The following is a 23,055-nucleotide window of genomic DNA, read 5'->3' as shown; positions in this document are numbered from 1 at the left end:
GAAGAAAAAAAACTAATTCACAAACAGAAAGCATTGTAATGATACGCCTGCGCTTTTTTTTCAAGTGATATAACACCTCGAATTTTCTCAAACATCATATTACTATTTGAGAATAAAAGAACAAATTTTTCCATATATAATTTTTTTCAATATCTTAATACTACATATTTTATTTAACATTTACCTAACATAACATAGGTACACACAAACGGTCAACAAAGAGAAAAAATATTAGGTTTATAAATTATTAATTAAAAAACTTTTTATATGTATTGTTCGAAACAACCACCTTCTTGTCGAATGAAAGTACGTATGCGAGGGAATATAGCGTACAGCATATCAACTTTTTCTTTATTGGTAAACATTTCAAATGTTAGCAAATTTATTTAAATAACAAATAATAATTGCGCTTAACAAGATGTCAATAACGCGTCAAAACGCAGCCGATTCAAGAAATCAATGACTTCTATGCTATTTTTATTATTAATTGAATGCATCTATTCATATTAGTTTTTTTTTCTCCTTATGGGCTTATTTATCAAGCGATTTAAAAGATAATCATATCAAATTATTTGGAAAAAGAAACCACATTTCAAAAGTGGATATTGCCAATAATGTGCTATTTAAAGAAATAATGTAAATGCCAAAATTAATGATTTGGACATTTTAAATGGGCGTATAAAAGATTTAAGCCTTTAGGAGCTTTTGAAATATTCAACTTTTAACAAAATTTAAAATATCACTTTAAATGTAAAATTTCCCGCTCTCTCCAATCTCAATGTAAAAAAACTAAATTTTTCAGTAAAAATAATCTTAAAATTTGAGAGACAGGTCAGTATGTCTCAGATTGCAAAAATCGTTATTGTCAAGAGTAATCTGACATGGTTAAATAAGTACATATAAAAATAACCTTTATTTATTTTTTAACCAATATCACTTTTACTAAAGGTACCTTCATCATAAAAAATGTATATGTAATTATTATATAGGTTTAGAAAATAAGTAGATTATCAAACTAAACCAGGTACAAAGAAAATAGTTAAAGCATTATATATGTTACGCGATTAAAAATTATAAAAACAAGATTAAAAGCAATATTACAAACTTGGAAATATTCCAAAAACAATTAAATACAGTTTTCATTTTTGATAATTAATGATATTTTTGTTTTCATAAATCAATCAAGCCTTCAACATAATGTGTTTGTTTTTTTACTGAAAACACCCAATTTTCCATATTTGTCCATTTTTACCATAACAGGTAGCAGTTGTATTTGAAGTATTGTTTAAATATCAGGTAGACTATTTAAATATTTTTATTTGTTATTTGCTTTCAAGAAAATCTAATTTTCATAAATGTGTTAATTAAAAATAAAATAATTCTTTCATGCTTATTATTCTCTTGAATGCGACAATTTTCGACTATCTTTTTCGGCAGTAATTTTAAAAGTAGTTAGTACAAGTTATTTTTTCCTTATTAGATTGGGTACATTGACATATTTTTTTCAGTATTGATTTTAAATGATTATTAACTCGGAATTAGTAAAAATATCTTTTTTCCATATCGGTTCAGATTTTTAGGGTCTTTAGCCCGTAATTATCTAATAAAGAATTGTTCTTTATGATTTTCAAACTTTATTGACAAATAAGTCGTCAGATACTAGAGAATGAATATGAATATTTATCTCATTAGTGATTTTGAAAGTTCATCAACACAAAACAAGTCTAATGTTTTTTCCTTATGCATTTAAATGGTTTTTATATATGCAGTAATTTTAAGGTTCTTTAGTTAGCAATCTCTAAATAAATTACTTTATCTTATCTGATAACATAAAATAAGAGATTTAAATCGGAAGTGATTTTTGACCTGTAAACACATAACGGATATCGATTTTTTATCTAAATGAAAACCATTTAAGATTTATTACAGAAATGATTTTTAAATTTCGTGTTTTTAAGTTTTTTATCATTTTATATATAAAAATTTTAAGCACTTGCAAGTTAGTTAAACATAGAAAAATAAGCTAACGTATTAATTTTAAAAAATCCTGTTTCTGAACAACTTTGATAAATTATTTTAAAAATAACAGGTTCTAAACAACTTATAATCATATTATCAAAATACATAATTTTACTAATAATAGTATACGACATAGCGTATTGTAGCATGTGAAAATGCTCCCGGCAGCGACGCGACTCCTTATATACTCAGCAGATCACTATTCCGGAAGATTCGTTAACTTTACACGCGCCTACAGAGATGTCGTGCATTGTGTCCATTTGCGTCATTCCGGAATGACGAAGAATAGCTGTTATTCGTGGCGTAGCATATATTGTGATGCTGCCCTCTCCATAAGCTCATTTCGTCTTGAAAATGGTTCCAAAGATGGTGGATGTTGCTATTGGCAGAAGTTTTTCCTCTTGCAACTAGACCTCTTGTAGAAATAACAATCAACATTTCTTCAGAGAATGAGGTTGAGGAATATAATAGCACACCAGAACTTGCACAGCACACCGAACAGCATGCCTATAGACCTGAATACTACTTCTAACATTCTGCGAATGATCCTCCAGTCCAGGTTGTCGAATCCGCATGCGAGTTTAAGTATTGCTAGGCTTCTCAGATCCTCGGCAAGCAACTCCTCTTTTAGAGAACACAAAGCTTTCCAATCGTCCTTATAAGTCGGCTTCTGATGTGACGCTTCTTTGGTAACCAGGTAGAAATCTTTCTACCAGTCTTTATCGGTTATCTTGTGTTTTTGCGCCACTCCTGACTCTAGGGCTAGACCGATGCAGTTGTTAAATTTCTCCAAACTTTTTAAGGAAAACCTCAGCCGGAATTCCTCCAGATATTTGTAAATCCTTAGCACGTCACAGGTCACGCCGTACCGACTCTTTTGGCCAATAGAATGATGGATCATGAACTCGGCGAATGTCAAATCCGACTGATTCCAAGCGTTTGACAGAAAATGTAAAATAAGATGAATTTAAAATTTCATCAATTTTTTAAATTTTATTTTGTAAATGAAATTAAAACTTTTGTATTTTTGATCAAACAGTTTAATATCCGTTACCTGTCTGTAAGTTGTACTCATGTACAATACTTACTGAATAAGAAGAATAAGAAAATCAGAATCAGACATATAGATCAACAGTGTTTCAAACACAATTATTGAGATCGAGATGGAAACATTAGCCAATTATGTTAATTTTCTTCGACCAAAAACCTTAAATTCTTGTTTTGGTGAGGCTTTTTTAAATATGTACATACATACTTTAAATTATGTTGGAAAGTACCTAAGTTCTCAAAAAAAATTAAAAAAAATCAAAATTAACGAGGCATTCAGCAGTAAGAGTGGTAAACTATATTTGGACTACAAGAATTTAATTTTCATTCACTTTTAAATATAAATTCTTCTGACACTACTGTTATTGGTAATTGAGAAATATTGGTAATACAAAAAATTATAATGGGGAATGAAAAATAGAGCTAAGGACAAACCAATAATAGAAACATGTTCTCCATCATTCGATATTCAATTAGAAATGTTTTAAGTAAACAATGTTGTTACTATACCTTGTAAATTGCACAAAAATATAATTATTATAGTATATTTCAGCTTCACTAAAACTTCTTAAAAAGTTAGCTAGCTTTGCACATTCATAAATCATATCAAAGTATTTAAAAAATAATCCTTCAAGTTGGCTGATACTTATTGATTCTATCCTCAAGGACTTTCTTCATCTGTTTTTCAAGTAGTTTCTTTTTTTTCGCACCTAACATCTCATACTCTTTTGAGTTTGGAGTGACTTCTAGGTTTATGTTACCGTTAAAACCTGATACAAACACGCATTAAATATTATTTTGTTTATGTCATTTATGTGAAGTTGCCACATGCAAGTTACTAAAACCGATCATCTTTATATGTAAAAAACCTCATCAAGACAAGAATTTAAGCTTTATTTAGTTCAACGTCAAGTACAATTTTTAAAGCTTACTCCAAAGCAGCTTTTTTTTTCAAGGCCATATAAATTAATTCTGCCCTTCACAAGAACATTTGTCTACTCACAAAGCCGTCAAAACAAAAGATAAAAATCAAAATCACTCTATTTTCAATAAACAGTGTACTTTTCCTGAAAAACATAATTCCAGTCAAATAATAATGTGTCGACCTGCTCTTTCAACAGGTTTTTTTTTAAAAGCTTTCCGCATGTATGTAAACATAATTTTTTAAAAGCGGGTTTATCGAATCGTTCTATAATACGTCTTAATCTGAGATACAGTTTGCTTCGCGAAGTCGTAGATCAAGGGGATTATTAATAAAATCTTTATTAAATTCAATGGGAGTTTCTATTGCGGGTTCTAACAAAAAACTTAAAAGAGAATTTAAAGACAATCGATGGCTGTGGGTAAGATTACGAGTCATATCAATTTTGATTATGCAAAAACTCTTTAGAAGTTTTCAGTACTCAGATTAAATGTTTATTTGCAACCATACTAAATGAAAGCTTTTTATTAAAAAGAGTAATTTATAGATATGTTGAGCAAAAGTTATCTAAATTTTATTTTAATATGGAGTCAGTGGTGTTTTTTGTATGTGAAAACATTATGGGTAATGTCATGTTGAACTCTTATTGTAGCCCAATTATATTATATAGATTTAAAAAAATGCTTGGTGTGCATGATATTTTTTAATAGAAAGGTTTCTGTTTTCTAGGACATAAAGTTTAAGATGATGCTGACAGAGGCCCACTTCAAAATTTTGCAACCGGTCATCTTTATATGTAGAATTTTTGGTCTTTGTCCAGTTACGTTCAAAAAAGTGGGAAACTATTACCAAATCAGATACAATAGCATCATGGTGTTATACAGCTATGCAGTATTAATAGTATTTGGTACGATTTTTGCAAAATATGCTTTACAATTCGTTAAAATATAACAAGTTTTTTACAGGAACAGCTACAATATTAGGAGTTAGGCGCGATATCGATGCTGGAGCTAATGCAGTAAGAATGAAGAATAGTCGAACAAGATATATAACGATTTCAGATATGGCCATGGTGTTTATCATAGCTTTTTGTGGGGTCGTTACTATCCCCTATAGGATGAAGAGATTTGTGAGAATGGTCGATATATGGAGCATTGTAAGAAACATTTTAAATAAAATAAATTTACTTAAGATAATGTCTAGTGTCAAAATTTGGCATATTATTGGAGGTCTTATTTAAAATCTATTTCTGTTAAAAAAAATTATTCATTAATAAAAACAATAAAGTATATGAAAAAAATCGTCCAAAACTGTGGTTGCGTATATTGATCTATGTTGGGGAATTTGATATGGTTTTCATTTTGATGTTTACAAGTCTTGAAGTTAGGCCAAAATACAGGCATTATTGCATAAAAATAAAACCAGATAAAAACCAGATTTTCAGCTGTAACAAAAATCTTATTGTAAAAATTGAATAATTTCGCTTGATTAACATTTTCAAATATGAAAAAGTCGTCCATAATTCTCAAGCAGAGCAATAGAATATGTCAATTTATGGGAATAATAATACACGGAATGTCAATTTTAGGATGTAACAATAAAATTGTAAAAATTATTCTCCATTTCAAGAGCTCAGTAGTAAAGAGGATTGAGTTCTATTTTATGAAATTTCATTTAATTAAGCAAAATGGTACTGTTTAATTAAATAAAACTAATTATTTTATTTTCGAAATTTTATATAATATAAACTTACCTCAATTAGGTCTGATAAAATGCTACCGAAATATTATTCTATTATATACCGGGCGCCACATAAAAAAGGGAACACTTAATAACTTTTTTACTTTGCCAGATAAACAAATGAAATTTGGTATATCGATAAAATGGGTGATGAGAGTATCTTTTGATATATTCAGTTGTTTTCACACTAACGTTCTTATTTTAAATGGCATACACTTAGTATATTGTTACGTATTTCGATACATACATAAGAGGATGCAATTTGATTGTTTTTTTACGTTATACATGACCACTTATCAAGTGCAATTATTATTTGTTATTCAAAGAAATTGACCGTAAATTACTTAAATAATGTTAGTGTTTACTAATATTTTAAATATTAATCAATGACGAAAGAGTTGATGAGTTTTCTTTTGGATTTTAGAAAATTTATAAAAAAAAAATATTTTTACAACAGCAATTACACAGGTCAGGTTTAATCATAATATATAGGTTTCTTACAAGTTAGATAAGCAGAAAGTAAATAAGCGTATATACACTAGAGTAAGCTTTTTAGGGAACAATATTATTATTTGTAGCATTGTAACTCCTTCCGTACGACTCGAACGCATATCCTGGAAGTTTCTAATTTAATTATTATTGATTAATAAAATTGGAATTAATAAATTGCCAATTTGTCATGTTAGTATGCTGCAAAAGCATTAGAATAAAATAAAATAATAAAACTGAAATATTGTTAAAATAAAGTAATTAAAATGATAAAAGTAATTTTAAATAGTACAGTTTAAAGAAACCTTAATTTTTCATTATCTCTTGTTTTAGTTTCAACCCGTTTCTCTTTAAATACAGTTTCGTGTAGAGAAAGTACAAAATACCTATTTTTAACATTAGGTGAATAAAAATTGTCCAAGCACTGCTTCTGGTCCAATATATAGGAAATGTAATTTCTTCTAAATTTCTTGGTTGTTTCTTCAGATTATGTTGGATCTTATCCGTTGCTTTAAGATTGACAAGATTTAGGTTAAGACGGGTTGCTGTCGAGTTACTTCGGTCCAATTGAGAGTTGGAAGCTAAACTTCTTCGTAGACTAAGTCAGTGGGTTCGTGTGATTCGAAGACCATTGCTGTATCCTACCGACTGCGCCCGTTTATTTTTAGATTTTGATAAATTTATTATAGAAAAATTAATTCTTACAGCATCATTTACTTTAAACAAATGAGCTACTAATTTCAAGCTTAAATTATATTTATAGGTTTTCTACACATTATTTCTTGTAGAAGTATATATATTAGGTTGGATAAGCACCAATTAAATAAGCATATACAGATCGTATTTTCGTTCGTTACTTATAGGAAACCGCATAGAGGTGAAATTTTGCAACGTCGCGCGTGTACGAGTACCTGCGACAGAGCACCGCCCCGGCCGGCCCGAGGACGGGATTAGTAAACAAACATCTGACTTTCGTGGGAGCTGCATCGTTTGGCGACAAAATGTCCCAAAATAACGCGAAAATCCAGGCATTTTTAAAATATTTATTCAAATGCGGGTTTTACAGATATGACAATGTGTAAAACCCGCATATGCTGTGTTTTGTATAATGAAAAATAGAGCGTTATTCTAATAAAAAATAAAATATCAACTCTGATAAAAATGTAATAAAAAATCAGAAATAAAACTCTAATAAACAAACTTAACAATATATAATTTTTTAAATAAAAGGCTAAAATAAACCGCTTTTTTTCGCTAAACTTTGTTTTAACCTTTAACCTATCGTAAAAGCTATTTCGCACCTCCAAAATAGTTTCAGGTAAAATGGAATGGACACCTTCGACAATTTTATTTCGCAACTCCTCTAAATTTGTTGGGCTACTAAATTCATGCTTCTAAATAGTCTGCTTAACGTAACCCCACAGATAAAAGTCATTTGAAGACAAATCTGGAGATCTAGGAGGCCTTTTAATATCGCCAGTCCCACTAATAAGGCGGTTAAGAAAAGTATTTGTTAACAATTCTTTTACCCTAGCCGCGTTATGAGCAGGACAGCCATCTTGCTGAAAATAAACCGATCCCAGGTCTACATCAGGTAGGATTTGAATGGCAGGAAGAACTTGGTTTTGCAGCAACTCAAGGTATTTTTGGGCGTTTAAAGTGCCATTAATAAAAAATGGCCCTATAACATTGTCGCCCAAAATACCTGCCCAAACATTCAATTTCTGAGGATACTGGGTACGAAACTGCAAACTTCTGTGCTCGTTTTCCTGAGACCAATAACGAACAATGGAAGGATTGTGTTTGCCATGTAGTGGAAAAGAATATTCATCAGAAAACAAAATATTTTTTTAAAAATATTCGTTTTCATTTGCCTTTTCCATCATGGTTTCACAAAATTCCATTCTTCGCCACTAGTCTTCAGGAAATATTTCCTGAGTTTTTACTTGAAATATTTGTACCCATATTTTTTCCAGATACGAGCAACAGTTTTATTGCTCATTCCCAGTTCCTCTCCAACACTTCTAGTGGACCGTGTCGAATCAAGTTCTAGGGTACTGCAAACCATTTCTTTCCGCCGTTCTATATCCTGGACTACTTCAACAGGTGGTTCTTGACGTTTTGTGTGCCATTTTTTATAATCTTGAAGACCTAAAGAAGTCTTAAAATTTGTAACCACATCTAAAACCGTTTTTACACAAGAAATCGGTCTATTCTCAAATGTCACTGAAAACAAACCTCTATATTGTACTGCCGAATTGCCTCCATAAAACCATTTAATTAGTTGAACTCTTTCGGAAGGGGTATAAACAGCCATAGTGAAAAAAACACGAAAATATTCTTCAAAAAATAAAAACGAAAAATTCCGCCGCCTGCAAGCCGCAACCAAGCGGTGTTGCTATTATTTTGGGTAATACGTAGCTCACGATAACACGATCTGTATATAGCAGAGTAGTTAAGCTTTTTAGGGAATAATAGCAACTTATGCATTTAGTTAATGGGAAAAATTAGCGCAAAGCTCGGGAATTGTATGCAGCTCGCTAGCAATAATGTTATTAAATGCCAGTAGAGAGTCTGTACGAGGAGTAGTAAAGAAACGCAGGTACCGAACTTTTAAGTATAACCTTCATTTACATTTTTATGAAAGGAAATTTAAAAGAAGGCTACAATTCTGCAATTCGCTTCTAAAGCAATATCAAGAAAATAATAACTTTGTTTCCTTTATTTTGTATACTGCTGGGTCGTGATTTTCTAATGGTATATTTATTCGACAAAGTATTAGATATTGGGATTAACAAAATCAAAGAATTGTTCGTCCTGGGCAGTTTCAAGAATCCTTTAGAATCAATGTTTGAGCAGGAATTATCAGAACGCACATTATCGGACCGATTTTATTCATGGCACTTTAACTAGTGCACGATCTGTGCAGTATCTAAAAAATTAAATTAAGCAATATTTATAACTCCTTTCTCTAGCGGTTCTTAGAAAACGATGTATATTCTCAAATCCAAATATTATGTATTTTTACCAAAGGATTGCAGCAAATATAAATTAATGAGCTAGATAGTTAGTTAGACAAAAAGTTGATAATTTCGAACAACACATGTAAAAACTTTTATATTAAAATAATTGAAAATAGGCCTAGAAAATATTTTTTCTTCACTTTAATATCCATTCATATAGTTGAAAATTATTTAATAAATTTTAATAGCGACATTTTTTTTCTGTTTGTTTACCGTTTGTGTATACTACGCTATGCTAGACAAATGTTATTAAAACGTATTTTTTTTATTTTAAAATTAATTAAATAAATCAAGTAGTATTAAAATATCGTAAAAAAAATTGCATTGAAAGATTTGTTGTTTTTTCCTCAAATCGTAATAAGTTATTTGGCAAAATATAATAGGTTAGTTAAAAAAATATACAGTCGTGTTATTCATTCAATGCGTTAATTTGTGCGTCTTCTTTTAACTCCAAAGGCTTTGAATATACAGAAATGTAAATATATAAAAAAAGCTTAAGTCTGAAACTTATAAGAAATTACTTGAAATAATACAAATCCTAGAACTCCAATCCGATATGGACTTCCCAAAATCTTCAAGACCAATTTTTCCATAAGACCAGTGGTTATTCTTTTGTTAATTCTTATGCTCTCTCTCCTCTTAGTTAAATAATATTTTTAGGGGGGAACTACCTCTAAAAGTATTTATTTGACTAAGAATACTGTTGATCTAACTAACAGTTTAAAAAATCCTATTATTCCTCTTGGATCTAAACTTATTTCTTTGGATATAAAAAAATATTTTTACCAGTATTCTTCCTAAAGACTATTTACAGTTAGTGAGAACTCTCTTATTAAAAACATCTCTTAGTCGAATTGTCATTAATGGTCTCTTAGATTTGCTCGATATATTGATCAACCAGAGCTTTTTCCAATTTGACAATAAACTTTTCAGACAGGTATCCGGTTTAGCTATCGGTCTATGTCTTTCCCGTCTTCTAAGCGAGATTTTCATGATTCAACTATAAAGAAAAATAGTTGAGGATAGATTTGGAGATTATCTCATAGTATATAAGAGGTATGTGGATGACATTTTTATAATCTGGAATCGCAGGGAGGAAGACTTGCTAAATTTCCTTACCTTTGTAAATTCTTTACACCTATACATTTCATTCACCATCGAAGAAGAAAGAGATGGTACTTTGCCTTTTTTAGACCTTCTAATTAAGAAATGCAAGAGTAAAGTTATTGTTTAAATATATCGTAAGCCCACCACTACCGATAATGTTATTTAATACCCTTCCAATTCTCCTTACACTTATAAATTTGCCTGCTTCAATTTCCCTTTATATAGACTGTTTAATATTTCCTCGTCAAAAGAAGCTTTCGCTATAAAGAACTTAATAGTATCAAACATATTGCTTTTAACAACGGATTTCCCCTTCACCCAATACATATAATTTATTACACATTTTTAAATAAATTAACATAAAATATAGTTCATAATAAGGATACAAAAAGTACCTTTAAATCCCTGTCCTTTTTTGGTTCAGGCTCCTTAAATTTAGCGAGATTCTTTTAAATCTCTAAATGTCAAAATAGCTTAAGGCGGTCAAAAATTTAAAGAACCAATTGGTCAGTGTAGTGGACAAGGCAAGCGTTCTTCAAAATCAGGAGTTTACTTCTTAAAATGCGGGGATTGCAACGCAGTATACATTGGCCAATCTAGTAAAAAAAATTTCAACACGCATTAAAGGACACGTAGAAAAATATAAAAATACCAATGTCAGTGATACAAAATCAGCGTTTACTAACCATTTGCTGACCTCTATAATTTTTCTCCACTTAAAAATGATTGTTTATTTATGAAGTGTGAAGTTTGTATATGGCTTTTAAAGGTTTCTTACTGTTTTTTTATTTAAATTTTTAGTTTTGTTTTAACTAATAATTTAATTTTAGGCCTGATAGAGCATCAACAGCTAGAGCGAAATACGTGTAGCTTGTGATTATATGTTGTGAGACCGTGACTTTGTGTTTTTTTTGTTTTGTCAATTTTGTATGTTGGTCTCTTTGAGAATAATGGATGAGATTTTTGTATATTTTTAGGTAGATAAAATGCTTCCAGTAACAGAATACCGAAAGTACCAAAAAGTTTCCATAATTTTAATAATCGGAGGCGTAGCAGCAACGACAGCTTTATTCTTATTTGATATGTTTATTTACTGTATGCAGTGGCGTATATCAAACAACCCGACTTTTTACGTTCAAAACTACATTGGATATTATATGCTCTATTTCATGATGATCTTTCAAGAAATTTTCTTCTGGCACCTCGTATTTTTCATTCACTTGCGTATCAGATCATTAAATGAGCAGCTTTTTATCGAAAGAAATAAAATGAAAAATAATCCAAAGAAGGTTTTTTGCATACCGTACTCTTTAACTAATAACGGCAAGAAACAAGAAATGCTTGTAGAAAACGTACAGATTTTTGAAAAAGTAAGCACGGGACCCACTTCAGATGAAAAACCTAAAAAAAATACTGGTAAGTCTCATATATTCGTTTTGAAACAATTATTAAATTTTAATACAACTTTATAGAAGAACGGATCCAAGAACTTATGAATATCTACGGCAAGATCAGAGAATCAGTAGAAATTTTAAATGATTCAGCATCTTATGGAGTGGTTGTAAGTAACAAAAAAATTATAATATTACTGTTATAAATTAATTTGCTCTAGCTTATAATTCTAAGCTGTTTACTGCATCTGATTGTGACTCCTTACTTCTTATTGGCCGAAATTTTCAAAAAGTCGCCTTCACCAGTTTTTATGACCCTTCAGGCGGTATGGTTTGCTGGACATATTGGGAGGCTTCTGATAATGGTTGAACCTTGTGAAACCTGTCTACGAGAGGTATATGTCAATGTTATTAATTTTTGAAAACATCAAAACTGTGAACCTAATTAAGTTTAAGCCTTTTATTAAGGAGGGTTATAAAAATATACAATGGAAAGCTTGTTTTATTTCATGTCAATGTCTTTATTGATTAATTTTTAGCGCACTGCAAGACAATTTGTTTTTGACTTTGCATAAATGCTTTTTGCAATGTTTTTTTTTTGTTTTTTTTTAGAATTTGTTAACACACTGAGTTTTTTATTTTAATTTATTACAGCAATGTTTCGAAACTTTTATGCTACACTTGGTACTTGTGAATGTTATGGCTATCTAAAGAAAAACTAACACTAGATAAATTGTTAAAATAATATGTTCCACTGAGTCTAGAACCTTTCGTATAGGCACAAAATAGAAATGGTTTTACCCCATTATCAAATAACTTTTTTGGTATCTTTAGCAGAATATCAAAACTCGTTTTTTGCTTCAGTTCTTTTTACTATATATTTACTTTATTTTTATCCTTTCTTCTAAACTCGTTATATCTAACTTGCTTTAAACTTTTCCTAAATAAAAATTTTCTATTTTATAATAAAATTCATTACTAAGTATTCGGCAGTGTAATATTCAAGTACACGGCATTTCTTAGTGAGCATCAGCCAGGGCCGTATCTGGACCAAAATTTTGGGAGGGGTTAGGCCAGTGACATTTGAGATATTAGGGATAAAAAAAACTTTAATTTATAAATAGGTTTTACTAAAAGAAGATACCAGTTTAAACTAAAAAACACATTTAACAACGTTAAAATTTTAAAAATAGTAATTATAATAACAACTGAATATTTCTTTGCTTTTCCCTTGCAAAACGATTTAAGACCTCTGCGGTATCAATTATAATATTTCTATGCACGCTTAAAAGGGCAATAGTCCTGTTAGCCGCTTCTGACCAGTTAAATTGCGCAAATAGTCTTTTAAACGCCTTAGCGATGAAAATGATCGTTCTGATGAGGCTGTAGATACAGGTAACGTAGCCAGAATTTGCAACAGAGTATGAATATTGGAAAACAAAGATGGATTACATGCTGATAATGCATCAAGAGCATTTTTTGGCCTTTCTGTTTGAGGCAGCTTAATCCATTTTTGTTTCCACAACTGTAGTTCTGCAGATAACATATATAGGTCCAAAAATTCCTCATATGGTAACAAGTCTTCCATTTTTACTATGTGTGCTTCGCACATATTTGGTACTAGACAATATAACAATGAAAGTGATTTTTCGTGATTTGCAAATCTTGCAGATTTTCTTTAGTTCTTCTATAAATTGATCAAAAAAAGGAATTTTTGATTCGAAAACAACTGTGATTCGAAAATATTCCTCTGCAGTAGCTACCATGGCATTAGAACGATTCTGCTGTCGTGAAACTATTCTAGGTATTTTTATGCATTCTTCATCATCTATAGACTTTATATCAGCTTCAGATTTTTTACAAATATTTTTGAATTCTTGGTTTATATTCAGTCTCATATTCCTGACCTGACTAATAACAGTATTCACATGCTCAACAGCGCTAAATAGATCAAAATCCACAGTCTGGAGAATTCTGCATAACGGTAGAGTAAAAGCAAATAAAGTGGACTCTGTTAACATACTGATAATAAACTCACTGGTCATAATAGCTCGAAGGAACTGCAAAGCTTTTGAAGAAGTTTTGATGTCTCTTACTTGTTTTAGTTCTTTTAATGTTTCAATAATGGATTTAAAAACTTCAGTAAACCTAATTAGTCCATCATGATTTTCCACCCACCGAGTTTCACACATGGATTGTTAACTTACTCCATTTACTATTTGGAACATGTTTTTTAATTTTAATTTTTTAATATCTCAGTGCGCATAGCTGATATTTTTATTAAATTTGCAATAGATTTTATTGTTTCAATACAATTTCTGATACTCTGAACCTTACAGGAATGGGAAGAGCGAAATTTAAAGAATGAGCACTACAGTGCACATATATTGCTGCTGGATATTTTTCTCTAATTATAGCCTGGACACCTTTAAAACTTTAAAAAGTAATAAAAAAAAAAAGAGTTATAGTTACCAGTCGTATAAGATTTTCGGGGGGGGGGGGTTTGAACCCCCAAAACCCCCCCCTAGATACGGCCCTGGCATCAGCTGAGTCCTTGTTAAAAAAGCAAGGCTAGACAATTTGGTACTTATAATCCTAAATTTAAATCTGACTTATAGTCTTGGAGACATCAGTTGTATGTTTAATGACAAAATTATCGGTTGTTGTTTTGCCCTTGCCAAGTCTAAATTGGCTATTATTTACCATGTCACTACAAAAAAAATAAGTGTTAACACGTTCACTACCACCACGGTCTATAAGACCGAGAAAAAAGTGTTACAAACTAAACCAACTAAAAAAAAATTGGTTTTATAGACCGAGATAGAATGTTACGCACAGGCCAGCTCGGTCATAGCTCGTTCAAACGCTCTCAAGCGCCGCCGCGTCGGTCTTTTCTCTTATGGAAGTAGGCATGAAAATAGACCGAGCCGGCCTGTGGGAAAGGTTCGCACATACCAGTTTTAAATTTACGTTTTTTTTTGTCTAATAAATATATTTTTATATTAACTTATATTTTCTTTTATATACAATTTATTTTATTGGCATATTTCGTAAAAAATGGCATAATGAAATCACTTAAATAGTTGTCAACAAAAATATATTTTAGATAAAGAAGGAACAAGTTAAAAAGATCAAAATGGATAAACATCGAAACTGAAAAAAATCATATTCTCTAAAAATTCGAAAGCGTTAAAGAAAAATTGTACAACAGATTAGAGACTGACTAAATCCTGTGAACTACGTTAAAGCATTCTAAACATAAATTTGGTTCATTAGAACGAGATTGGCAATAGGTTCTCACTATTTTTAGGTTTCTTGCGAGCTTCCATCCACTTTCTGACTTTACCTTTTCGTAACATTTGGTACATGGTCGCCTCTTGTTGTACGGAAGAGTTCCAATTTCATGTCGTTTTTGGATTCTTTGTGTTTCAGGTTCAACATTATTATCAGGAAAGGATTCACATAACTTGTAGGTTATCCGTTTGCGAAGGTCAACAATTGGCATATTTTCTTTCGTCACCTGTTTGTATATTATCCAAGCGTTTACTAAATCAGTATTCAAAATTATTTCAAACGCTAATTTGCGGTACCACTTCAACGATTTCCTTAGGGGTGATTGATATGCTGTCATTTGATCAGACAAATCAAGGGCAGATTTTTCAGCGTTGTATTCTACAACCATTTGTGGCTTATGTTTGAAATTGCCCATGCGATTTTGAGGGAGTACCATGGAGTCTGAATGTTTTGTGGGCAACAAAAGGACATCGCGCTTGTCACGCCATCTTAGAACGGATATGCCTTGTGCATTTTTGGCTAATGACGTGTTCACCAAACTTAACCCTTATGGTTTTTTCTGAGTGTACCTAGAAGGTGTGTTTGCTTCTCTAATAGTTTAGAAGCTAGCTCCACATTAGTGTACCAGTTGTCGGTGACAACAGTTCGGCCGCAGTTTAAAATTGGCTGACATAGGTTCATTACCACATTTGTCGGTGTAGTTTTGGTTAGTTCCAAATTTTTCCCTGCATATATTTGCATGCTGTATGTGAAACCGCCATCATACATAACTTGAACAACTTGATTCCGTATCGGTGGCGCTTGTTTTTTATATACTGCTTCATTACAAGTCTTCCTCTAAATGGAATTAATGATTCATCTATACAAACAGTTTCTGACGGGTTGTATAAACTCTGAATATTTTTCTGTATCTTGTTCAATACTGGTTGTACCTTATGTAACCGATCGTTATTACTGTTATCTTCATTGTTTGAAAAATGAACAATACGGAGAAGAAGTTCAAAACGATTACGGCACATGCATTCTGTGGGCATTGCAATTTTGAACATTTTTTCTTTGCTTCAGTAACATGAAATACTTAGCATTTTCACAATACCCACGTAGGAAACAAGATCAAAGAATCGTTTTATTTCAAACTTATCTGTTGGCGTCCAGTCATGTAATCGTAATTGCCTGGATGTATCATTTGTTATACATATTGTTTGGGTCGCATACAAATTTGTTTCATCCGCTACATATGCGAAAAAATCGTCATCGATCAGTAAGAAATAAAAGTCTTCTGGATTTGATTGATGCATCAAGGCAGCAAATTCAGGAATTACACCTTCATTCTCAGCAAACCGGATAAGATTCGGCTGGTTCCCCATTGGCAATGTCCATATATCATCACCAATCTTATCTGGCATGGATTCGTCGTGTTTTGTTAGGGATTCGGCATCTGATTGGTATCCCCCTCCATCAGTTTCTAATTCAGCGCGTTGATTGTAACGCTCCAGTCGTGTGGTGTCGTGGGTTGAAAACTTAATGCCTGAGCCCCAGTCTCTAGTTCAGCGTGGATGAATGACAGCAAACTTCCGATTGGACGCAGGTTTGCTTTCGAAGAATCAACGTAAATTTCTTCTTCAGATTCAGAATCGGAAGTACAAGCATTACTGTTAAAATCAGGATCATTTATCGAATCATCTGCAAGAAAAAGCTGTTCTAGTAACTCTAAAAATATATTTAAAAAAATAATTTTACCTGAATCAAAATCCGATTCTTCAGCAGACAAGTCAATATTTGTAGCTATAGCCTCTAACTCAGCATTAGTTAGTGATCTCTTTCTTTTATAAGACATTATTCTTTCGAATAAAACAAAACACAATATAAATTCGTAAATATTACACAACAACATGCACAGTGAACGGAGCGCGCAAACAAACTAATCCACAAACAATAAAAAATACAAACAAAGCGCAAGTCAAGACGGACTGCGGTATCGGACCGAGCGTCCCAAATCGAAGTCGAGATTCGTTTGCGCCGACTCGATGATCGGTTTATAGGACCGTGAGGGAAAACAACAACTTTTAAAGGTTCTATGGGATATTTTTCAACATTTTCGCTAGAATTTCTTTAGCTATGCAGTACTATATTTAATGGCAACATTGGCCTGTAGGACAATATTTCAAAAAATCCATATCGCCTGCTGGGCAAAACAAGCACATATAGCTCCGGCAGGGAACGTGTTAAGGGAAAATTCCATTCTGAAGTGGAGTCAATATAATATTGCAAACTTGCAACAAACAAAAAATTTTTTTCTGACAGGTGACAAAAAAAAATAGAGAGTAAATTGTAAAAAGTACCTACAGAGTCACGTAACACATACACAAATTCTAAACAATAACAAATAATACTTGAATGGTACATTGCACGACATCTAGTGAACAGTTAAAATCACAACAAAATTGAATAATCTGAGATTAGCAGATTTCTACTCAGTACTGGGAGTGAGTGAGAGAGAAACATCGGACTGTAGTGTTATAGGGTGTAAATAAATAAATAAATAAATGTGTGTTAAATATGTTAATAAGTCAAATCAAATGTTACTGTTAGGACTTAAGGAAGTAAAGCAAGTGTTGCTCTCAAATTTAGTTTGCTCATTAATGCAAGTGTAAACCGGTGATTTGATGGCTTTATTTATTTCCAGGATTTCCAAAAGATCCAACCTTAACCCCTTCTGATAAACGTGGAGCAGCTCGGTATTCACCTTAGGCTCGAACCTATGTCCAGTCCCAATAATATTGAATAAATTTGAATCCTCCAAATAGGACTCCTTAGTACCCAAGTGTACTTTGGCCTCCTTGTAGACCTAGTAGTGGACTGTATACTTTTATAACCGTTACCAAACACCGTGAAATAAAACACTCCCGGTGAATTGTTCAACACAGTTTATTAACCCTTAAACTCGTATTAAACAATCACAACTGCGAACAGAAACTTATGAACTTAGAAATTTAACAAAAAACATTTAGAATTAGCCGCATGCAATTTTTATTAGAGCCCGAGTGCAATTACATGTTCTTACTATCGGCGAGTCAACAGACAGACTGACTATTTTTTAATAATACATCTTTTATTTTGGCGGTCTGCGGGCGGGGTGGCGCACGGATGAAGATGAGATACGGATCGGCAAGCTTCAAACGACGCGGCTTTTTTAATACGAACTACGCAGTGAGTAAACATGCCAACTTTGTTGATTCCAAGAACACTCAATTCAAAAAAATGAAATAGGTAAAATTAATTGGCGCTCTAACAAATATAATTGACGAAAGGAGAAGAGGTATTGGTTATAAATCGGTTTATACTCTTTTCAATGAGTTTACTATGTTTTTTGACTCTCGTCTCGATTCTCCTTCCGCTTTGTCGCATGTATCACACATTTCAGTCAGAATGAAAACATTTTAGTCTGTAAACACCATATCTGTGTGTGACGGGAATTTTATCTTTGGTGTTGACTAGAGATTTAGACAAATTATTCGAAGTCCTGAAACAAACACGCAATCGCTCATTGGACTCCCTCGATAAACTCTAGGCAATTTGATGGGATATGTTTCCAAAATATGATATGCTTCTGTAAGCGACATCGGTTTTGTATATATGTGGCTTAGTTAAATGTTTGTAAAGATGTTTAAAATAAAGAGAATTTGTTATTTTGTCAGGATAAATATTGTTCCGAGCAATTTGAAAAATTATATTGGGCTCCTTCATTAAAAAGACGATGGAAAAGTGAGTAAAATGCGGAAAGCCTTTGATTAACTGGATGGTTTAAAAAGAAGGGTATAACGACTATAACATTATCCGTGGCCGTTGGTTTTCTATAAATTTTAGATTCGAGTTTTATGTTGTTTGTTTTTTTAATTAAGAGGTCTAAAAAGGTAGATTGCCTGATTGTTCCTGTTTAAAAGTGAAATGAACAGAAGGATTCATAAAGTTTCATAAAGATTCATAAAGTCCTCGGCGCAACCAGTGAAAACTGTAAATATGTCATCAACATACCTATACCAACATCTGATATGTTTTTTATAAATCTTGTAATTTGAGATTTCTCTTTCAAGAAAAAACATAGACAGTTCTGCTAGAAAAGGTGACTAGTCGGAACCCATTGCAAGACCAGACTTATTATTAACTTGAAAGAAGTTTTGCTTTAGTACACTATCGATTAGAGAACAAATTTCTAATATGATATAAGTAGATTGGCATTATTTGTGGGGAAAAGACTTTCCATACTAACTTTACAATAAAAAATAACTATTTCAAATAATTGCGATTTTACTTAAAGGTTTTTTAAAATTAATTTTGATTTAAATTACTATATGTTACGCTATGTGTGCTACTATACAACAATGACCTATTTAATTTATTAATATATTTACTACGAGTAATTATGTTAAGGTAATATATAGCATACAGGGCAACTCTCTAACCTGAAATAAATTTACTGAATCAAATAATTTTTTTAAATGGGAACCTTTTTTTAATGACTATTATTAAAGAGTTTAACAAGTTACACATGAATGCCAAATTTTAATTTTTGTGTTTTAAAAGACATCTTAGAAAAATTATCTAATTCGAAAAATCAATTCAATTCAATAATGTTTTTTTAAAAAATGCTTGTCATGTCAGGTATAATAATACTTGAAATTGACATTGTGTAACAAATAAGTTACACAAGTTTGTGAATAGTATCGCATTGTATTGGATTCTTATTTATGCGATAAAACTATTAGGACGTAGGACAAGTACACAAAATAAAGTTATCTATTTATTCAGAGAGAAATGTCCTAATTTACTATCTATATCGCAAAGTACCGCAAGCCAGATCGAAAAACAGTTCCGGAAAAATGCGAGTTTAAGACAAATAAAAAATCATCATCGGAGTGGTTCAGTTAAGAGGTCAAAATTAATGTTCTTTTCACTCTCACTAAAAAAATTCCCATATCCTCACTAGGCAGGCCAATCTCTAGTGGATGGAAAGCTGGATAGTTTCATCCCTATAAAATAACAATTCTCCAGGAACTCACCGAGGAAGATCCGAATACAAAAACCGAGGTTTGCCAACAAATGATGGATTTATTAGACAAGAATGATTTATAAATAGAAATAGTGTTCGATAACAGAAATCGAAGGCCACACTCAGCATCTAGAAAAAAAAATCAATATTTGGGCAGGTTGTTGTTCTTGGGCAAATTGTTGGTGATCGAGTTATAGGACCGATTTTCTTGTAAAAAAAATCTCATTGAAGCAAGATATTTAGAATTCTTGGTATTGCTTCTAGGTCCTCCTGGACCTAGTTTCGAATTTCGAATAGAAACATCTGGTTTCAACAGGACCGCATTATTTTGCAAAACGTGTCCGTGAGTAACTGGATGATGTATTTCCAGGCAGATGGATTGGCAGAAGAGGACTTTTTAAATGACCACCCAGGTCTCCCGATTTAACACCTTTAGACTTTTTATTATAGGGTTACTTAAAGAGCAATGGTTTTAAGTCCAAACCGGCAAATATTGACGATTTAATCAAATTAATAAGATAGGAATGTAGGCTAATTTTTGGCAAATAAATTTCCTTTTTTTAATTGGAACTTAATTGCTAAAGCTCCTAGATGTTTTATGTGGTATGATTCTATACATTTTAGTGTACTGTTGGAATTGATTGCTAGTAGCCATGTTAAATTTTTGAAGGTTGTTTTTTATGTATTTGTGTACCAAATATTAATGCTATTTTAGAAGTAGATATTTTGATTATTATTAAATACTTTGAAATATTTATTGTTTCTGTGTTCTTAGTCTAAATAGCATATACATGCATAAACATGTTTTTAGAAACAACAAAAGAGCCCAACTTTCTTGAAAAGTGAAAGAATGTTGAGTAAAAAATTAAGATATAAAAAGAAGTTTTTAAAAATATATCTTATTTTTTCATTATACGAATATTCTGAAATGTTTTGAGAATTTAAGAAACACATTAATAAAAATGAAATGTTGCATTTTTGAGACACCACTAAAACATATTTTTTTTAGTACAAGGTTACAAATACACTGGTATCAGAGCTGTCGCTGCTAGATTTTGACACCACAACTAAAAAAAACGTAAGTTGCAATGTGTCGAAAGTAAGTTTTTAGCAAGTATATTTAATTTAATTTTTTTTTTAGTTAAAAGCTTTTGCGTCACAATTCTCGTATGCCACCATAAACTTTAATGCTTGTGGATTTTTTAATATAAATAGGAGCTTGCTGACATCCGTAAGTCTAAAAAGGGACATTAGTAATTACCATATGATTAAGGGAATATATTTTAGGTTGCTGGTGCAGTTACAACTTATCTCGTTATACTGTTTCAAGTGAATGGGCATGACGATGACTAATTTGATATGTACCTAAATATATGGCCGCGAAGTATAAGGAAAAAGTTAATAAAATTCTGTGTTTTAACATATACTATAGTGATATAATATATGAGTTTTTCAATTATTATTGATATTTTATGAATTTAATATATTAAATATTAAATGAATTAGGTTAGTTGGTAGAAATTATATAATATATGTAGTAATTTTCAAAACTATTAAACTAACCTTGCTTGCATTTTATGGAAATTATATGCAAATTATTATTGACATTAAATAGTAAATAAGAAATTTTAAAAAAGCGCTTAAAAATATTTAATTGAGATTAATTATGTATCAATAAAAGATCTATAATTTATATTACTTCATCAAGAAAAATGAAATTGACAAATCAGTAATTATTTATAAAAACAGCATATTTTTTATTTAAAAATAAGTTCCTTGTATTTAAAAAAAAATCAAGATAGGCAATCGATATGATAAACTAAATATTATATCGCATTTTAGATTGAATTTGAAAATCGTCAAATTCTCCAAAAGTCAAAAACTATGTAGTTTTTCCCCTACTATTAAATATCTTATAAACAAAACTCGTTTATTCTCTATTTTTTTTTCAAGTATAGTCAATAATCATTTATAATAAATAATAATACATTAATGAACAGGGTGTAAATATAGGTTTTATCTAAGGAGATGAGATCTCTTTAATTTTGATAATGATAATATTAATGTAAGTTATCAGGTACAGCCAAAGATAAAACAGGAGTAGTAGTTATTAATTAGTAATTAATCCAAAGTACAGTTTATGCATTCTTGATGGTTTTATTGAATACCAATTTATTGTTTTATTCAGAATAATTCCAAAATACTTTGTTTCCTTAAAAAATTATATATATATATATATTAACCCCAACCAGTGAAACAGAAATTATTGAAATATTAAATTCACTTAAGAGTGGTAAGGCCCCATATGTATTTCTAAAAAAGTAAAGCCTACTAATGGGCTATTTTTCAAAGATTTTTAAAAAAAATCAGTCATTTAACCATTGCATAAAACCGAATCACAGATAGATGTTGCAAACCATAGACCAACTTCTTTATTAAGTGTGATTAGTAAGATATTTGAAAAAGTTTAAAAGTGTCGTTTGATCAAATTTTTAAATAAACGCAACATTTTATACGAAAAACAATACGAATTTAAAGAGGGAATATCGACTAAGGATACTTTGTCCAATCTGACAGATGCTCTATATTCTTCGCTAGACAAAGGTGAAAAGGTTCTTTTTGTGGTTTTCAAGACTTGACTAGGGCTTTCGACACGGATCATACTATCTTGTTGGATATTCTGTACAAGGCGGATCATTAGCGTAGAAACTCAAATTGAAGTATTGCAGAAAACAGTTTTTTTAGGAATAATGTCCACCCTCGTCTTAACTTTAGAAGTATTTAGGTAATTTTTAAAAGTGAGGTTCTAAGGTGATATCAAGATATTTTGGGTTAAGGTTGTGCTCTAGTTGCTTTCAATCAAATAATATGTTTAATTTACGATGGGCTTCACAGTTATTCAGATCGTAGGAATTTACTTCAATTTTTAATGGAATAGGTTTTAATCGCCAGTTTCCGAGATATTTTTCATCG

General features: G+C 31.2%; 1 protein-coding gene across 2 annotated transcripts; it reads left to right on the top strand.

Annotated features, from left to right (window-relative positions):
• Positions 1-1,241: 1,241 nt before the first annotated feature.
• On the top strand, positions 1,242-21,541 carry LOC126740313 (gustatory receptor for sugar taste 43a-like). Of its 2 annotated transcripts, none has more exons than XM_050446277.1 (9): positions 1,242-1,296; positions 4,718-4,895; positions 4,954-5,144; positions 11,325-11,763; positions 11,820-11,908; positions 11,960-12,133; positions 21,092-21,160; positions 21,224-21,313; positions 21,370-21,541. In XM_050446277.1, exons 2-9 carry the CDS (start codon positions 4,733-4,735, stop codon positions 21,433-21,435), a joined length of 1,281 nt encoding a protein of 426 aa, XP_050302234.1. In that variant the 5' UTR covers positions 1,242-1,296; positions 4,718-4,732; the 3' UTR covers positions 21,436-21,541. The 2 variants fall into 2 exon arrangements, with proteins under 2 accessions (XP_050302234.1, XP_050302235.1); XM_050446278.1 differs by having other exon boundaries at positions 21,356-21,541.
• Positions 21,542-23,055: the final 1,514 nt, after the last annotated feature.

The sequence above is a fragment of the Anthonomus grandis genome, chromosome 9 (assembly GCF_022605725.1).
Source record: "Anthonomus grandis grandis chromosome 9, icAntGran1.3, whole genome shotgun sequence".
Taxonomy (NCBI): domain Eukaryota; kingdom Metazoa; phylum Arthropoda; class Insecta; order Coleoptera; family Curculionidae; genus Anthonomus; species Anthonomus grandis.
Note: the sequence above shows the minus strand (reverse complement) of the source record. Positions and strands in the feature narration are given on the sequence as shown.

Excerpts from the sequence above, each read along its gene's own strand:
- LOC126740313 (XM_050446277.1), top strand. The coding sequence starts at position 4,733 with ATGATGCTGACAGAGGCCCACTTCAAAATTTTGCAACCGGTCATCTTT. Across the intron at positions 11,909-11,959 it reads CAGCATCTTATGGAGTGGTT|CTTATAATTCTAAGCTGTTT; the intron begins GTAAGTAACAAA and ends AATTTGCTCTAG. Across the intron at positions 12,134-21,091 it reads GTGAAACCTGTCTACGAGAG|TACAAGGTTACAAATACACT; the intron begins GTATATGTCAAT and ends TATTTTTTTTAG.